The sequence below is a fragment of the Leiobunum rupestre genome, chromosome 2, assembly GCF_980474605.1.
Source record: "Leiobunum rupestre chromosome 2, qqLeiRupe1.1.hap1, whole genome shotgun sequence".
Taxonomy (NCBI): Eukaryota; Metazoa; Arthropoda; class Arachnida; order Opiliones; family Sclerosomatidae; genus Leiobunum; species Leiobunum rupestre.
Window position 1 is genome coordinate 78001967 of NC_143385.1, and position 20421 is coordinate 78022387.

At 36.1% G+C, this 20421-nt stretch overlaps 1 protein-coding gene across 2 annotated transcripts in view; it reads left to right on the forward strand.

Moving 5' to 3' along the window:
- Positions 1 to 18934, forward strand: part of LOC149959072 (uncharacterized) — a 29401-nt gene extending 10467 nt beyond the window's left edge. For both annotated transcript variants that reach the window (XM_090166409.1, XM_090166410.1), the window contains 3 exons: positions 13436 to 13849; positions 14644 to 15004; positions 18457 to 18934. In XM_090166409.1, the coding sequence (XP_090022535.1) occupies positions 13446 to 13849; positions 14644 to 15004; positions 18457 to 18813 (1122 nt within the window). In that variant the 5' untranslated portion in view covers positions 13436 to 13445 and the 3' untranslated portion in view covers positions 18814 to 18934. The remainder of the gene's footprint in view (positions 1 to 13435; positions 13850 to 14643; positions 15005 to 18456) is intronic.
- Positions 18935 to 20421: the final 1487 nt, after the last annotated feature.

The window sequence follows — 20421 nt, forward strand, 5'->3', positions numbered from 1 at the left end:
CTGATCCTATTGAGAACCGTAAGAAAAACTTTTAATTAACCAATTAGTCAGAGTGTTTTAATTTTTATATCTATTGTGCATGTTATCCCCGCTTAAAAATAATAAATAGTAATAGTGATGGCCTAACTATCCTACTAATCAAAAGAACCATAATATCTGTTTTCCCCCAAATTTTATTATTTTGTGTAGTGTTTATCTATAAGTGTTAAATAAAGATTTTGTGATTGACTAAAGACAACGGGTTTCCATTCTGAATTCGAATCTCCTCCCTTTTTCTTTCCCCCGTAAGTAACCCCCTCTCTCAGATTTAATTCACGCCACGAAAGGCCACGACTCGCATTTTGTCGCCATCTTCCCCCGCCTTGGTGAATTAATATCTTTGAGCAAGGGCTAGGAATATTTCCGTCCATCAATTGTATGACGAATTCCTTAAAAAGGTTACATTATGCTTTGAACTTTATTTATATCAAGAATACAATAATGCGAATAATTTCATGTACTATAAGAAATAATATAAACGTGCAAAATTGGGCTGTAAACCGCACAATCGGGGTATTTTCGATCGATTGGGACTCAATGTTAAATCGTTTCGAACGAATGGGATTTCGGTCGAATGGGCCCAAAGCTTTATTAATGCAGCAGTGAGTACAATGATAGTACTAATAGTAATGATAGTTTTAGTCCACACAATTTCAATGATTTAACTGGCTTAACATTCGTAATAACTTTTAAAACAAACTATAATTAACTTAATGACCAGAAGAGATTAACTGGCGTGTAAAAGTGACCCAAAATTAACCGAAAAATTACTAGATGTGAGCGAAAATGTTAAAAACGTCTTGAAAAATACATTAAGTTGCCCATAAAATATAATTATAAAATGAAATATAATGTCAATTACCGCAAGTACGCAGAAAATTACATGAGTTGCCCGACCAGAATCTACACCGAAATGAACAAAAATATAAGTGACAAATCATAGTAGCTCAAATACGAGAAAACGTAACTTTTTATTTTAGATGTAAACAGTCCCATTTTTTAAAACACAAATTAGTAAGGTAGGTCTCTTCTCAACTTGTTAGGCATTATTTTACCTTCATAGCAATTAGATATTTCCTATAGTACCCAAATTATCATATCGTCAAGGTTTGCGAATCACTGTAATTTAATCGCGAATTGTTTATTACCACGTTTTCCGATCTGTTATGGCAGTGTTTCCCAAACTGTGTACCGCGGAACCCTAGATTAAAAAAAATCAAATCCGGAATTATTTTCGCTTTAAAAAAACAAAACAGTTGAAACACAGATTTTAACTTTAAAACATAAAATAAATTTTAGTATATTTCATAAATGTTCGAAAATAATTGTAGTTTATTTCCTCACCTTTTTATAAATTGATATACATATTTATTTGCTGGAAATGTGTAGATTTTAAAACACTGTTTAAACTTGAGTCTTGAACCCGTAATAGGAAACTGAGAAAAGATTAAATTGTAGTGGATTGTTTTAAATAACGGCATTTAACTTCCATATGCTAACTGTGATGTTTGTTGCGAATAACAACTAAAACTAAACTACATGCATTAAAAAGAAAAAAAACATTTTTAAGGAAGTGGCGGCTTTTTTTGAATAGATGTCGCTAGCGTCGAAATAAAAAATGCGGCGCTTGCGTTGATTGGTTCGTTTGTATATTGGTCAATAACATAAATTAAAACGATTTTTTTACATGGTATGTATAATATAGGTTAAAGTCCACTAAATAGTTTATAGGTTGTCTAACTATAACACTGTATAATAATGATAATCAGCTAGGCTATGTACGATGATTCTCTGACGATTTTATATTTTGGATATTTTTAATTTTAGCTTCCTTTGTCATAAATAGATGGCACCACGCTCTCCACTAAAGTATCGTTTTTCGAAGAATCGGATAGATTCATGGCCATCTCCAATAACAGGGGTCTTTTTATAATACAGGTGGTATTGATAGAGCCGCCACTTGCTTTGAGTTAATTTTTCTATGAAAAAATAATGAGTGGGAAATATCCTACATAATAAAATATTTTTCTCGACTCTGCCTGTTTCATTTTAAAGGCCAAGATTTCTCGTAAAAGTTAAATAACCTTCTGTTACCTTTTTGGAATATCTAAATCTAAATTATCATCAATATCTGTTCCTTGGTAGGTGTCAACTCACCCCCCTTAAATCTGCCTTCATACTGCTTTGATAAAAGTATTTTTACATTAAGAGTTACCCAAAGGTATAAAATGTTAAATAAATAAAATGCCGTTTTGTTCAGAAATTCATTTATTAATCATTAAGCAATATTAGTAATTGATATCATTATTAAATCCAATAAAATATGTACACTCGAGGAATATTGCTGGAGATACGCTAAAATATTGCAGACTCGAGAGATAACTTTCAGAGTGAGAGCAGACCAACTAGCAGACCACTCTACTAAAAGGTTTTGTCACATAACACATGGAGGAATAGTAAGTTAGTAACAGGAGGACTTTTGTCCGATGATTCTGGGCCCCCATCCGTAACAAGTAACTCCCACAAACGGGAGAATAAGAGGGGTGTAAAAAAAGGGGTTATCCTGCAGTGGCGCCGATCCCATGGGGGCGGCGGGGCCGAAGCCCCCATTGGGACGCGGGTTGTTCGTAACGCGACTTCGCGCCATCTCTCCACAACTAAAAGAAGTGATCCACGAAAATAAATAACGCGTTGTTTGAAAACGTGTAACTGTTTCTCAGAAGTTTTAAATTTTTTTATATTTCAAGAAATTTAGTTATAGTAGTTATGAAGCTGAGCGATCATAATTATCACAAAATTAAAATTTCAAAAAGACCTACCAAGGTGCAGCAAAGAAGAATTGAAAGAGGTAAGACTATTTAATTAGTAATGCATAATTTAAATTTATTAGTAATTTAAGTTTTTTCTTTCCAGGTATTTCTTTTAATCTAGATGGCGCCAGCTAAAGGGGACTGCTTGGTAAGAAGATTTTCCCAGGATGCGCTCCCCACGTTTTCAACCCACCCCACTCTCCCACTTGTGGGGTACTCAAATCACGGGTCAAATCAGAGCTTCCCTCGACAAAAATTCTCCTGTTACTATTCCTCCATGCATAACATAATAAAGTTTACCATTTGACTGTTCTCATACGCACGATAAACATTTCATGTTCCATTTGCATGTACGGATTTGCTCCGTACAATTTTCGCGTGTTTCACTTATAGCTGTTGGGCGTTCAGAGGTCTCGACAGATCAATAATGAATCGAGATGGCTCGAAGCCATTTTTTCGCGTGTACCTTTTCATGAAAAGAAATTTACACATATGGAGAAGTTAGAATGTGAAACTGCTACTGAAAATATTAATGTTGAAATAATGTGCAAACTCATTATATGCCTTGCTGATGACAAAAGTAACGAGATAGCCGCAGCCAACAAAACTGAATCTGCAAATGAAAATTCTTCCTTGGAATTGGAAATTCAATCTAATTCCAAAGGAGAAAACAATGAACCTGAGTTGGTTTTAAGGTCACCTTGTAATAACAGGCCAGACTGTGAAACTAGTTTGGAAGTTACGAATAATTTGGAAGATCTTTATATCAAATTTACCGCTTATCAGTCTTTTTATAATACCCTGAATATTCCCTGGTCTATTTGTAAAAGCCAATTAGAAACTTTGAGTGTCTATAAATCTAATACATCTTATTTGGGATCTATTGAAGTGCGAATTTTAGGAAATATGCAGCTAGAAATATTGGTTCATCAAAAACAACTCTCAAAAAATCACTCTGCTATGTCAGCTGTACAATTCCCAGAAGCCATTACCAAAATAGATGACCTTTTACAACTTTTAAAGTTAATAGACTCTTACGCTGTATGTGATGGTTCTCTAACGGGTGACAAGCGTAACTTGCAGGAAAGTGATAGTGTATTTTTTAACTTCTATACTCAGCGGCTTCATTCTCAAAAATGTGACATGTTAATTCAAATGAACTCAGTGCGCTGTTACAGTTGTCGTGGCTTAAGATCCAAAGAACAGAAAAAGGAGAAACGATTAAGCACTGGAAAAAACCCAAGCTTTAGGAAATTTTCAACTATGGACAGGAAGGATTTAGAAAATGCTCTAAGAAGTAAACAAAAAATTATCAAGGCACAAAAAGGACAAGTTCAGCGGCTTGAAGCTAAATTAAGCAAATGCCTCAAAACAGCGAAGAAGTTATCAACCGCACACAAAACATTAAAGAACAAAGATTTATTAGATAATATATTTGGAAATATTGCGGATGAAAATGCTTTTGACAGCAAAGAAAAGTTTTTAGGCTTCCTACTCAAACAACAAGCGGTATTACTTAAGAAAAATTCTAAAAGACCAAAAATATGGCCATCAGCGATTATAAAGTGGTGTCTTTACCTCAAGACCAAGTCTACAGGAGCTTATAACACTTTGCGGGAAGTTTTATTATTGCCATCTCCAAGAACACTTTCCAAATATTCCGTAGTTTATTCCAGTAAGAGTGGGTTTACATCTGTTGCTATTAAAGAAATTAATGCAAAATTGACCTAGATAATGTAGAAGAACACCAGAAGTATTTTTCTTTAATAGTAGACGAGATGAAAATAAAAGAGGACTTGGCTTACAAAACAAATACAGGCGAGGTGATTGGTTTTTGTAATTCGACAAATTTTATAAATAAGCTGAAAGAAATTGAAGAAGATAAATTTGAAACCAGAACTTCAGATTTACAAATAGCGAGCCACGTTATGTCATTAATGGTAAGAGGACTAACTACCAACTTCAAACATTCTCTCGCATATTTTCCATGTCATGACATGAAAGCTGAGGAATTGTACTGTATAATACAGGAAGCGATTGAAGTTCTTGAAATTAATGGTTTTCGGGTTTTAGTTGTATTTGTGACAAATCATCCATAAACCAAAAATTAATTAAATTAAGCACTGACCCTAACCAAAATAATGGTATTTCATATAAAACAAAAAACCCCTATGCCATGTCAAATGAGGATCGAGATGTATTTTATATCTCGGATACTCCGCATTTGATCAAGACTGCAAGAAATTGTTTTGCCAACAGTGGATCTAATAAGAAATCTAGATTATTAAGGAAAAAATGGAAAGCACATTCTATGGTCACATGTAAAAGACATGTACAAGATGGACTCAACATCACATTTGAAGTTATGCCCCAAACTCACAGCTAAGCATATCGAATTGGGACCATTTTATGCGATGCGAGTTAAGTTGGCTACTCAAGTTATTAGTGAGACTGTTGCGTGTGCCATTGAGAAACTGATTGGAGAAGAAGCGTCAGAGACAGTGAAATTCATTAGGCTATTCAACCGTTTCTTTGACATGCTAAACACTAGAAATTTTGATCAAGGAAGAAGAAAAAAACCCAGATTTGGACCCCTATACGGCGGTAGAGGATTGACGCTTTAAGGTATAATATAAAACTTTCAAGTATTTTAAATCTTATAATTGTTTATTTTTAGTGGCTTGAAGTAGACTTTTTAGGCTACTTAAAAGAATGGGAAGATGAAGCCAACAATTCAAATGTACCTGAAGACGGGAAACATTTAATGCAACTCAGCCGTGAAACTCTCGAAGGAATTTATGTTACAGGTAACTAAGAAAACTATAAAAATTTAAGAATTTTTAGTAATACAATTTTTTACCATAGTACATTCCATTATTGGAGCTACTAAATTTCTTCTGCACAAAGGAGCAAAATTTGTCTTTACGGACAAATTTAACCAAGATCCTTTGGAGCAGCATTTTGGGAAACATAGGCGATCTGGAGGCTGTAATGAAAATCCTGACCTATTAGCTTTTGGCTATAATGAAAGAAAGTTCAAAATCATGAAACCCATTATTCAAGAACCTACAAACGGAAATACAACTAATTCTAATCATATGAAAAACTAAAAATGAAAAACTATTTAAAGATGGTGGTAATAAAGATTTTATTACTTTCAACTCATAAGTTTTGGCACTTTACTTGCAAAAGGCTTTTTCTCAAAGTTAGCGTGTCTCTTTGATTAATTTGCATCTTGTTTCTATAGAAATTTTGTAGTGCTTTCCCTCGGCAATTACAAAATGTATCAAAAACAATTTTTTGGGTACTCTTCATTTCTTCAATGTTCTCTTGCCCCCACAGCAAATTCCATTTAGTGATTACTTCATTACTGTTAAAAATTTCAAATAGCCTAGGTTTTTTTGGTTTATTGCACTTTAGGGGATTTAGTGGTTCTTCAAATATAGGTCTTGATAAAGTATCCAATGTTTTAAAAAAATCAAAACAGGCTTTAGTTAACATGACTAGCCCACCTCTACTTAGTTTTTCAGTCCATTTTGCGAATGTTTCTGTCTGGTCAGTGTTTTTTAAAATGCAGTTTTGGAAAAGTGTTGGCTCATCATATTTTTTCAAAACCTTTCTAAGAATATATCCACCAATGTGGTGTAAAACCGAATCTTCTTTCTCTTTTTGAACAGTTTCTGATATAATTCTTTGAGTCTGAGGCCCTTGCACCTTTTTACAATTACCAGGGGTTACATTTTCTTTTGCCTTTGTTTCTGCCCAAATACAAAGCAGAATTTCAAAAAACCGTCTAATCCACATATTAACGATAGTATATTTTTTTCATTTTGCAGTTGCGAATAACCGTTTATTTTCATTAAAATATTCTTGATTGAATCTTTAAAATCGCAGTCTGTTCTTAAATGCCGGGTGTGAATGATGTACGAAGCTTTTTCTTTTATATTCTTCCCACATAAGGTACTTAGGTGATTAATAACTTCGTTAGTCAGGATGACCTCGAAAGGATTCTCAGCAATATTATTTATAACAACCGATAATTCGTCATCATCATCTAATAGACAAGTTTTCATTTCCATCGATGTTCTTTGGATCAGTTCAGCCTCAAACTTTCGAAAGAATTCATTGTTGAAGTCTAACAACAAAAAACCCTATTTACAATAATTACATAAGTAAATTCTTCTAAAAATCTATACTTGCCATTGCCATTATAATTTTTAGCTCCATAAATTTGGTACTTAATTTTATTGCTATTTATTTCCTTTTCATTGATTAGCTTTTCTTTGCATTTGGATAAATCCAAAGGGATTTCAAGCGGATCCTATTTAGTGAAGGCGGTAAACATAAATATTAGGCAAAAATAATTGAAAAAAATGATTTCATAAATATATGTTCTTACCAATATATTTCTCTTATTATATTTTCGAGACCACAGCTCAGGTTCCAAATTTTCGTCCAAAAAATGGACACTACATACATAATGCCTTTTATTAATAATTTGGGGGTCTAAATCATCTCGACCACTTGCAAAAATCCATTTCTGACCCTTTTGTAGATTTCTTTTCGGTTTAGGAAAAGGCACAAATTGAATACTACTCATGAAACGTTCACTCTCGTATCTAGCATTGCTTTCACATTCCTATGAAAAACCATTTTAAACTTGCCACCATTTAAAAAGATTTCCGTGAACCGATTTAACAATTCTGCGGCGCATGCGCAGTATCCACCTCCGTTCCCGTAAACTAGGAGGGGGAAAGGAATTTGGGGGGAATTAGAGTACTATGCTGGCCGGTAGCTTCTACCCCACAGGACCTCTCCAGGGGTTTAGTGATCCCTGCTCTCACCCAGAGTGAGAGACGGATTGAGAGCAATCACATGGAAAACGCTATAATATTTAAAGCACGTTCTCTAAGCTGTCAAGAGCTACAATTTTTTTATTGTTCCATTCGGTTCCATATATTTCCATTGCTCGAAATTAATTCCCTCGTGACCGGAAATGACTGATAGTGACATACAAAATTAAAATAAATGGTAATGATAATCATAATAATAATAATCAGCTGGTTTAATTCGCGACCGAAAAGAGTGTAGGTAGCGTAACGGCGCTAGCTTCTCTGAGGTTGCGCCTATGATCTATCGTGATAATGATAAGAACGTTTTTTCTTAAATAAACCTATCAAAATATATAATGGAACTATTGTTCGTCAGATAGATGTGGAGTGTTGTTGTGGTTGTGGTTGTTGTCGTCCCCATTTGCAACACTTTCCATATCTTTTTATCCAGTAAATATATCAATACCATTTTTTTAGATATATTTACTAGGGTTTCCTCTACCAAATGAAACTAAGTTTCGCTGGTTAAAATTAGTTAGCGGCGATTTGTCAGCCCCTTTCATCCGACCCCCCTTAGACACTTTTTAAAAACAATTACGCAGTCTTATAATTTTGGATCCGATTGACTTTTAAATTCCGTTTCATTTTTAATCTTTATAACTGCTATATCTCTACACTGTGTGCACGTTTCAGCTCTGTCAGGTAAACAGGGGCGCAACAGCCCTCCTTTTCTGATTTTGGGCGTTGATTTACGCAAGCTTATAATTTTGGATCCGATTGCCTTTTAAATTCCGTTTCATTTTTAATCTTTATAACTGCTATATCTCTACACTGTGTGCACGTTTCAGCTCTGTCAGGTAAACAGGGGTGCAACAGCCCTCCTTTTCTGATTTTGGGCGTTGATTTACGCAAGCTTATAATTTTGGATCCGATTGACTTTTAAATTCCGTTTCATTTTTAATCTTTATAACTGCTATATCTCTACACTGTGCGCACGTTTCAGCTCTGGCAGGTAAACAGGGGCGCAACAGCCCTCCTTTTCTGATTTTGGGCGTTGATTTACGCAAGCTTATAATTTTGGATCCGATTGACTTTTAAATTCCGTTTCATTTTTAATCTTTATAACTGCTATATCTCTACACTGTGCGCACGTTTCAGCTCTGTCAGGTAAACAGGGGCGCAACAGCCCTCCTTTTCTGATTTTGGGCGTTGATTTACGCAAGCTTATAATTTTGGATCCGATTGCCTTTTAAATTCATTTCATTTTTAGTTCCACATTATATACAGGGTGTTTTAATTGCTCTGACTGGGCATTTTTTTCAGAAACTGCAAGAGGTAGAGTTGCAAAATTTTCAGGGTATTATTTCTAATGTGGAATCGCTTTAAATCCTAAATTTCAGAAAAATCGGAAATAATTTCGGGTTTTTGGAAAAAATATTTTTTCACCGGTAGGTGCTAGAAAACACTTTTAAATGAGAAAGTTGTAGAGTGCTGAAGAAAATGTTCAAAGAAATTGGTTTCATTGGAAAATAACACTTTTTCACGAAGATATGAGCTGTTAAAAAACAAGCTGTCCATAGGGGCCAATAGCCTTCGCATTTTTGTACGTAAATGAAAGAAATGTCTGAAAGATTTCATTGAACATTTTATTCGAATAAACATAAGAATTTTATAAGTGAGTTCTATGATACCTCCGTTTGCCGCGATACATGTTTGGGCAGGATGAAGCCTGTTTTGAAACGATGAAGCCTGTTTTGAAACGATAAGTTCGAAGGTTGCAATGATTCGGTGACGCAAATCTTCGATGTTCTCAAACTTGTGTATTGATGAACCCCCACAAGAAAATGTCCATCGGAGTTAGGTCCGGAGACCTCGCAGGCCATCGAACGTGACCGTTCCTGCCAACCTAGTTGGCTTCCAGTTTTTAAGTAGCTGAAAGGGATAACAATTCCAATCCATTTATATAACCGTCTATTTCATCCATCATGCTCCTCTAATACGCGTAATTGTGTACCGTTAAATGTATTTACGCTACTGGCTGTTAATACGCTACTCATCTAGATATCGATCATCGATGTCAACCCAAACAAGTTGGCAAGCCAAAATATACCTCTCCTCGGTAGAATTGTCCCTAGTGGTATTAATTTCTCGAGATAACCCTTAAAGATATATCTCCGCAATTTAGAGTTATTTGTTAAAAATATTAACCCATTTCTATCCCGCCCGGTATAAAATTTTAATTATAATTAAAATAATTGAGACGAAACGACCAATTTTAATTTATTCAGAATATCATAAGTTAAGTAGTTACAACAGTAAGTTAGACGTACTATAACAATGCACAATTGAATTAAACCCTTTTACAGAACAAGTTTATCAGTTAAATATAATACGAAGCAAATTTTAATGAAAGAAATATCTACAGAGGCTTTTTGGAATTACTCGCTTACGAAATACTTGCCGCATCTTTAACGCTCATTTTATTTCAACACTCGCCCTTGATGAAGATACCGTAGATATCTGGTAGTGGACGACTCGTTCACTTCCTGTTGACGTTGTGACGCATACCACATGAAAAAGACCAATGCCGTCCAATTTCCAATATCATATAATGACTCGCACACCCAAGAAATCATTGACTGCGTTAGAAATCGTAGATATCCAAATATCCACACCAAATGTATTTACAAGAAGCAAAAACCTTACCATCAACAAAGCACAGAGAGCCACTTGACTAACTGCCACCTCTTAAAGCAATTAACGTTAAATTATCTCCTTTGAATTAACAGAACTATATATAGGTCGTTAAGAAAGTGGACCACCCACAGGGTCTACCCTTTAACCCTCTAATCTCGGCTGACTGCGCTAAAACAAGATTTAACCTTTAAAAAATACCAGATTAGGCCTTCATAAATTCATTAATAAAAAAGACTTTATTACCTATTATGCTTACGATGCCTGTCTTAATTTCAGTGAATCTAAGCAGCTATCGGTGGTTCTGTGGTAGAGCGCTCGACTGCCAAGCCGAATGGTCTGGGTTCGAAACTTGGGTGGCGCATTTGTTTTTAATCAATAGAGAAACGCTAAATTAGAATTTCTTCGATGCAATAATTTCAATTTCAATTCTATTTCAATTAAACCAAAATTTCGTACTCTATTAAATACGCTTCCGATAAAGCTGAAGGTCTAATTTTCAATAAGGCGTAACAAGTGTCGGTGGTTCTGTGGTAGAACGTCCGCCTGTCAATCAGGAGGTCTCGGGTTCAAATCCCGCCCGATGCGATCGCAAATTGATACTAAGACGAATACCGTGTACAACTGGTGGAAACCCTGCCATTGGACGTTGAGAGGTAGCATTATACTCAGCACTCGGTCCGTTCCAAAGTCATTAAGAAGAAGTTGGAGAGAAAACGCCCATATAAACACAACAGACTCAACATGCACATCCATCAGAACACAAACACAACAAACTCAACACTCACAACCTACGCATAAACATTACAAAAACGTTATACACCAAACCGTCACGACGGTGAGTGAAAAACACCATCCAAACCAAACCGCAAATGCATCCGTTAACGCTCACCGTCACACGGTGGTTTTGCCAACCCTTTGAGAAACTGCGTACGCAGTGATTACACTTTGCACCGAAAATGCGAACGCGTTCGCAGTCCTGACAGACAGACACACCCACAGACCCACCCACAGACAGACACGGTCGTTGTATAACCCCTCCTAGGGGACTTTGTCCCCTCGGAGAGGTAAAAACTTTCGGTCGCGAATAGGCGAAACTTTAAAGTCGACGGGGAACGGGAAAATGTGACTCAAGTTACTAATTGACGTCGTTAACTCGTGAATTGCTCTTTTTATAAAATACGGTAAATATGATATACTCACAAGGAGACGACTCGAGAAGTAAGACAACGATTTTGTTCAAACTCGGGGGTTTGGTAGACCTTCATGTTACTTGAAAAACCCTAAAGGGAAATGTCTCCATGGCAAACAAAAATGTTTTTGACAACACAAAATGGAAATTTTCCCATTGAAAATAACATGGGAATCTGACCAATTTAAATTTTGGAAAATGCTAAAAATATAAAATATAAGTAAAAATATAATTAAAAAGTTCGAAATTGATTTCCTGCAAATCGACGGAGGGAATTTCGAATTTGGCCTGTTTACGGTTGGATATAATTTTGGAAAATAGCGTCTATTGCGTTATATTTCAAAGTGATGATTAATTAATTAACATGGAGAAGATTTAAAAACAGTTGTAATCATTTATTTTAAGTACTAAAAATGAGGCATACCTAAAACCATTTCGTTTGTCGAGTCCAGGGTAAGTATAAGCTTCGTGAGTAGATTAAATTTTAGTAACAAGTATCGCCGCCTACCGACCGAGTTTTAAATGGAATATATGAAAGCTGTCTGCTCGTTCAAAATTCTCTCAATACAGCTGAAAGTTTCAACCGATAAACATTGAAATTCAAAAGTCGTCTGCTATTTCATCACATATTTAGTTCACAGATATTAAGGCAGAGGGCGCTATATTTCCTAAGCTCGAAGCCTATAGAACCGGTAATGCCAAGATTACCACGTTGCTTGTGGCACTGGGTGAAAACTCGGAACTCCTTCTGCGGTGAGTTTGCTATGTCTCTCCCCACTTGTTAAAGGGGTTTTCCCCCGAGCCCTTCGGTTTCCCCTTCCATAAAAACTTGTCGAGGTTAACGGTTTCGTTACCATGGCAAAACGGTTGCCCATTGAATAAATTCCCTTTAGGATTTTTCATGAACAAAATCGGTGGGTTACACTTCGGGATGCCTCCTTGTGAATATAGTTACATTAACCTGCAACTTAATATAGTTTCATTAACCTGCAACTGAATATAGTTTCATTAACCTGCAACTGAATATAGTTTCATTAACCTGCAACTGAATATAGTTTCATTAACCTGCAACTGAATATAGTTTCATTAACCTGCAACTGAATATAGTTTCATTAACCTGCAACTGAATATAGTTTCATTAACCTGCAACTGAATATAGTTTCATTAACCTGCAACTGAATATAGTTTCATTAACCTGCAACTGAATATAGTTTCATTAACCTGCAACTGAATATAGTTTCATTAACCTGCAACTGAATATAGTTTCATTAACCTGCAACTGAATATAGTTTCATTAACCTGCAACTGAATATAGTTTCATTAACCTGCAACTGAATATAGTTTCATTAACCTGCAACTGAATATAGTTTCATCGCGTACACATTTTTTCTTTCATGGAGTGAGTGTGAAAATGCTCGAGCTTCTCTATGCAGTGTAGTAGCGATCTCACGCACTTTTCTTTCCCATTATAACAGGTTTGACAAGACCCAAAATAACTTTATAGATTCGCCTATTGAGATTGTTTTAGAGGAAAAATATATTTATTGAATCGTTAGCCAATTTTTTAAAGAAGTTTAAGATACAAAATATATACAAAAACTTGTAGAGGTTAACGGTACTAGTTAGTGTAGGGAGCTGTTGGCTAACTTGGCGTATAGGGCTTGCCACCATCCTCCTACGCATTGTAACCCGGCCACTTGTTTAAGGCATTATAAGTCGCTAGATGACTTTTGCCTAAGTTGGTGCCTTGGAAAATATTTCAGTTTTAACCAATTAACTTACCTCGATCTACACTGTTTTACAAATTCTAATGCCATTTCAATCAAAATCGTCCCTTTTTAAAACGCTTTCCTTTGAAATCATTTAAGAAATCCACTTATGATGCAAGAAGATATCATGGGCAAGAGAGTGCTTGGGAGCGACGAAATCTGGAGTGACGACGCCATTGAGATTCTGCACTTTCCATTTCGCTCGCACTTTCAGAAATTCCTGTCGGATGTCACGAGAATAATGCTTAAGTACCACAGCACTCATCCTTACAACTCCATCACGTCGCTGGTTCGATTTTACGAGCAATTCAAAAAGCAGACCTTACCTCTTCTGGAGTTCTACGAAACGGTGCATCAGGGGTCGATTGAGAAGGACAGCCAGAATTGCGCTGGGCGAGCACTATACTTGAGAAGAAAGCTTCTGAAGCACCTGAAGACCGAATACCCCGAACTGGGGAATTACATATTCTGCGTGTCATCCAATATTTACAAGAGCCCCGATATTCCAAAAAGGTAACAGAAGTTTATTTAACTCTTACGAGAAATCTTGGCCTTCAAAATGAAACAGGCAGAGGCGAGAAAATCATTTTATTATGTAAGTTTTTTCCGAGGGGCTGATCACTCCGCGTAATCGGTGTACAGAGCCGTACCTTTGACTGTACTAATGGGATTACGCGTAATCTTTGAAGTCCCTACCTTTGGCAGTGCTAATCTAAGCGTAATCCGGTGTACAGACTTTCTAAGAGTGGTTAGCCCCTCGGTTTTTTCCCCCTCATTATTTTTTCATGGGCAAATTAACTCAAAGCAAGTGGCGGCTCTATCATTGCCACCTCGCAACTTAACTGGAGAGCGTGGTGCCATCTATTTATGGCAAAGGAAGCTAAATTTCAAAATAGCCAAATTATAACGTCTTCAGAGAGCCATTGTAGAGTATTATAGTTAGACAACTTATACTCTAGTTTGTGGAATTTAACCTAAATTATATATCTCATGTAAAGATATTGTTTATAATTGCTGTAATTTATGTTTTTGACCAATTTACAAACGATCCAATCAACGCGAGGGCACCTATGAGTGCCGCCTTTTTGATTTCAATACTAGCGACATTTATTGAAAAAAGAGCTACTTCACGTCGAGCCGTCACTTGCTTTAAGCCTGCCAAGGAGTATGTTTCAAGCTAACAACATTAGCAGAATAAGGAAGTAAATATTACTCTCCAAGACAAATATTCTATACTTATAAAAAAATAAAAAATATAATACGCCATAGAAGATAATTTTGATCTACTATCAAATATTATCCAATAGGTACCATAATATTCCCGCAGCAGATACTGGTGGATTGAAGGATCATTCTAGCCTGGTCTTGAAATTCACCCTTGAGAGTGGCAAACGACGTGGATATTGTATAATGGAACCGGGATATATGATTGATTTTCCAGTTGTGGTCATGGAAGACGCGAAAGCACCACATACTGGAAGATTTGAATTCTCAAGCAAAGGCGGAGTTAAAAGTTACGAGTTCAAATATTTCAATGAAAATTATGTTTATTGGATGTCAAAAAGCGACTGGTCCGGTTCTACGAGTGGCAAAGCTCCAGTAGTACATCATTGGTTTTATGTTGGGAAAAAACTTCTGAATATTCTTCAAATAGAAAAACGAAACCAGGTAAATAATTTTTATTTTAAAGGTTCATTAAAGGCGACCAAAAACAGGAGAGAACTAGTTAGCAAAGTCTGCATAAACTGTAGCGTGTCCAAGAGCCTGATTCTTTTTCTGCGTTGATTTTGTTAGTTATTTTCCTGCTGGTTAGAGGGGTTTACACTCCGAGCTTTTCGGTTACCCCTTTCCGTAAAAACTGGCCCAGGTTAACGTAATAGTAAGTGTAGGGATCTGTTGGCTCGCGTGGCATTAAGGTCTTTCCACCACCCACTTCGGCACGTGACCTCGGAAAAATCGGCCTCCATCGGTCGCTGCCATAGTCCTATCACGGCCAACTTTGATGACGCGCTGTTGCGCGTACAGCACGTCATAAAACGGGAACTAATATTTTAAAGGGTCTTTTAAAACAGGATAGTGATCGTACGGGGACCCCGACCCCGACCCGGTAAGTCGGGGATCTCCGGGTTTTCAACACTGACCCGACTCGGGTCGGGTTGTTAAATTTTTGGTCGGGCTTTATTTTTTAGTCGGATTTTCCAAATCCAAAAAAAAAAACCGAAAAAATCCCCGAGCGAGCGCTTAGCTACAACCGAAACGGGGAAGGAGCCAGCCTATAGGTGTTTTCATAAAATCCGGCTATGTTGTTTCCCCCCTCCCCGACAAAAATGGCCCCCTCAGTCTTTGATGGGAGTTCAGTTCAGTACGTTCCGGTTCTAAAACCGTCGGCGCGACTCGCATGAATGTACGTCAATAAGCTGGCCAAAATGTTTCCCGAAAAATCAATAAAAACCAAAGACTACAAACAGTCCCTTCCTAGAGTATATCACCTCCTAGGCAGTTGTTTGATGGGATTTTATGAAAACACCTATTATCTCAGCCATTTCTCAGGTTCGAAGGTACAAAAGTCGTGCCAGGCTTTCCTCTCGTTCGCCGTTGTTTTGATTTCGTTTTTCGTTTTACTTTTAAATAGATGTGACACTTTTGAATGAGTTTTGTCACTTTTGTAGTTAGAAAATGCTTAAAAATAAATATTCCAAAAAACCCCGACCCGACCCGGTTTTTTGGGGTTTTTTCTCTCCTCGACTCAAATATTTTTAAAGGGTCTTTTAGAACAGGAACTAATATTTTTAAAGGATCTTTTAGAACAGGAACTAATATTTTTAAAGGATCTTTTAGAAAAGGAACTAATATTTTTAAAGGATCTTTTAGAACAGGAACTAATATTTTTAAAGGATCTTTTAGAACAGGAACTAATATTTTTAAAGGATCTTTTAGAACAGGAACTAATATTTTTAAAGGATCTTTTAGAACAGGAACTAATATTTTTAAAGGATCTTTTAGAACAGGAACTAATATTTTTAAAGGATCTTTTAGAACAGGAACTAATATTTTTAAAGGATCTTTTAGAACAGGAACTAATATTTTTAAAGGGTCTTTTAGAACAGGAACTAATATTTTTAAAGGGTCTTTTAGAACAGGAACTAATATTTTTAAAGGGTCTTTTAGAACAGGAACTAATATTTTTAAAGGATCTTTTAGAACAGGAACTAATATTTTTAAAGGATCTTTTAGAACAGGAACTAATATTTTTAAAGGATCTTTTAGAACAGGAACTAATATTTTTAAGGATCTTTTAGAACAGGAACTAATATTTTTAAAGGATCTTTTAGAACAGGAACTAATATTTTTAAAGGATCTTTTAGAACAGGAACTAATATTTTTAAAGGATCTTTTAGAACAGGAACTAATATTTTTAAAGGATCTTTTAGAACAGGAACTAATATTTTTAAAGGATCTTTTAGAACAGGAACTAATATTTTTAAAGGGTCTTTTAGAACAGGAACTAATATTTTTAAAGGGTCTTTTAGAACAGGAACTAATATTTTTAAAGGGTCTTTTAGAACAGGAACTAATATTTTTAAAGGATCTTTTAGAACAGGAACTAATATTTTTAAAGGATCTTTTAGAACAGGAACTAATATTTTTAAAGGATCTTTTAGAACAGGAACTAATATTTTTAAAGGATCTTTTAGAACAGGAACTAATATTTTTAAAGGGTCTTTTAGAACAGGAACTAATATTTTTAAAGGATCTTTTAGAACAGGAACTAATATTTTTAAAGGGTCTTTTAGAACAGGAACTAATATTTTTAAAGGATCTTTTAGAACAGGAACTAATATTTTTAAAGGGTCTTTTAGAACAGGAACTAATATTTTTAAAGGGTCTTTTAGAACAGGAACTAATATTTTTAAAGGGTCTTTTAGAACAGAAACTAATATTTTTAAAGGATCTTTTAGAACAGGAACTAATATTTTTAAAGGGTCTTTTAGAACAGGAACTAATATTTTTAAAGGGTCTTTTAGAACAGGAACTAATATTTTTAAAGGGTCTTTTAGAAAAGCAACAAATATTTTTAAAGGATCTTTTAGAACAGGAACTAATATTTTTAAAGGGTCTTTTAGAAAAGGAACTAATATTTTTAAACGGTCTTTTAGAACAGGAACTAATATTTTTAAAGGGTCTTTTAAAAAAGGAACTAGTATTTTTAAAGGGTCTTTTAGAACAGGAACCAATATTTTTAAAGGGTCTTTTAGAACAGGAACTAATATTTTTAAAGGGTCTTTTAGAACAGGAACTAATATTTTTAAAGGGTCTTTTAGAACAGGAACTAATATTTTTAAAGGGTCTTTAAGAAAAGGAACAAATATTTTTAAAGGATCTTTGAGAACAGGAACTAATATTTTTAAAGGGCCTTTTAAAACAAGAACTAATATTTTTAAGGGTGGCGTTCTGGTCACTTGGCCCTACCCCACCCCTCTTGCGGGCTTGGTGTTTGTCGGTGATGGTACATAAGCCATCCTTACTCCTACGGCTGTGTGCGATGTGGAAAGTGGTCGCCCTATTGCTAACCTCTGGAGGGTTGGATCTACTGGCACTGGCGTGTTACTGTAAAAGTATAAGTTTTTTATCACGGTGCAGTTTGAGCAGATTCTGCGACTTATTTTTCTCAATGCCAGTTTCGTTGCCCTTTAGACCGCCCAATAAGGGAGATTAGGGTTGCAAACTAAAACTCACTTTGAAAAAAATCTGATATGCCATTTATTTATGGAACCAAGGACGTATGGACCTCAGTAGGTGTTAAGATGCCCATTACCAAGACATTAGAAAAGTCAAGCCCGTGTTGAAAACTTGAAACATTTACATACATATAGGAGAGTAGACTTAACTTTGGTGCGAATTGGTTTTGCTTCTACGTGTTTTCTATTACGGGCTTAACCTCTCTTAAAGAATGCCTTGAAACACTTCACGTACTTCCCCCGTGACCTTATCTAGAATATTCAGGTACATGTTTCAATCACGCCAATGATATGCGAATGAATGAGTTCAAATGTAATATGTGAATTTTTTCAGAAAATTAACGACCTTTAGCCATTTTGAAATACAATTACCTTTTTCAGTTATACCCGTATCATGCCTTGGTTTACGGTGGGCTGGGTGGTCCATTTGCAGCGATTTATACGGTATTAGGAGCGAAGGATAGCTTTGTATCGATCATCCGAGAGGAAGATGCCGAAACGTCGAAATACGTCAACCACGAAATACCGTTTGATTATTTTATCTCTGACAAGTATCCGAGGAACCAAGATTGGGAAGATATCCTTAAGACACTTGAAGAGAAATTTCATTACTCTAACAGTTTCATGGATTTATTGAAACGTTTTTCCAAATTAGCAACCGACCAAGACTTTGTACATGAACTATGTCGCTTAAGTATTATCTGGTCATCTCAAATCGAAAGTTCGTTCGATTCATGAATTTGCTTCTAGCGCATTTTGAGTATTTGTGTCATTAACCTGTCGTTTGACTGATTAAAATTTAATATATAATGTTGAGTTTTAGATGAGTTAATAATAACACAATATCTTGAGCGATCTATATATCACGTGACATATACATGTAACTCTCGATTTGTAATTAATTTATTATGAAATATCTTTGGTGCTGTACAATTGAACTAACGCTACGGAATATCGGTTGAGAAAGTTTAATTTGTAAAGTTTTGAAATTAAGACTTTATTACATTTTCTGCTAACTGATTTGATAGCCATTAAAAGGGTCACCATTAGAAGACTTGCAAATTCAACTACGCGTTTCTTTATTCACACTTTTCTCTAATTCTCTTTATTTACTCGTCTACGGTTTGGCGGCCGGATTGCGGGTTTCTTCCTATATTCTTTTACTTCACAAGCTGACGGAGGCGTAGGTACTTCGGGTTTCGGTCTGAAATGTCCGGCTAGGCTAGGGAATCGGTCTCGGTCATCTTTCTTTCTTCTCTCGGTACGGCTAGATATTGGGTGATCAACGGGTGATTCGAGGGTGTTGAGGGCATTACGCTTCCCAGACTTATTACTGCTTGGATTATGCTCTTACGGTCGGAATGTCCTGGCTGTGGGTCATCTAGGTAATCAGTGAGGATTGTTCCGATCATGAGGGTTGAATTGAGGGTAATTAATATCGAAGCGCGACTTCATCGCACATTATTTTATATTTATTTCGACATGGTTCTTCTCTTGCCCGAGAAGCAGAGTTCTCCGGGTAATGAAGGTGGACTTCCTTTCTTCCTGGTACAAGTTGAGTTCTCTCGAGTTCTCCAGAGTTCTGTCCAGTTCTGTCAAAAGCAGACTTCTGTCGAGTTCTGTCTCTTTGGGGCTCTGTCTCTTGGTTTTGTTCCGGCATTGATAAACGCTCGTGAAGTTGTGATGAATACCTAATAGGTTATTTACTTCCGCAAAAATATCGGAAATTAATTTAGGGCCATTATCGGAGATAATCCGAACTGGGGCGCCGCGCCGTAGCGACATATAATGTTATCTATGAAGGCGAGGGCGGTATTTACCGCTGTGGCTTGTTTGAGGGCTACTAATTCTACTGTTTTTGTAAAACAATCGACCATTACCAAGAGGGTCGTATTTCCATGGGGGGATTGGGGAAGGGTCCCATCAAATCTAATCCAACTAGGTGCCATGGGCCCTGGTTAATCGTTCTCATCATTAATCCCCCTTTTTTCCGGCGATCAATTCTTGTACGCTGACAGACAACGCACGTTCTCACATAAGCCTCTATTTGTGGTTTCATTCCATCCCAAAAGAATTTTGCTTTAATTTTTTGATGTTTCCTCCATTCCCATATGGCCACTAAACCTGGCATCGTGATAGGTGGCTAACACATTTTCGCGGGCTAAAGGCGGGACAACAAATCGAGGTAGGAAGTCTTCCTGAGTGGGTTTTAAATAAATTAAACCATTTAATTTAACAAAGGGAGGGTGGTTAACGGTTAAATCGGGATCCTTATGCAATTCGTTTAATTTGGCCTCATGACATGTTTCAAAAGATGGGTTTTTCTACCTGGTTTATTGGCCATTA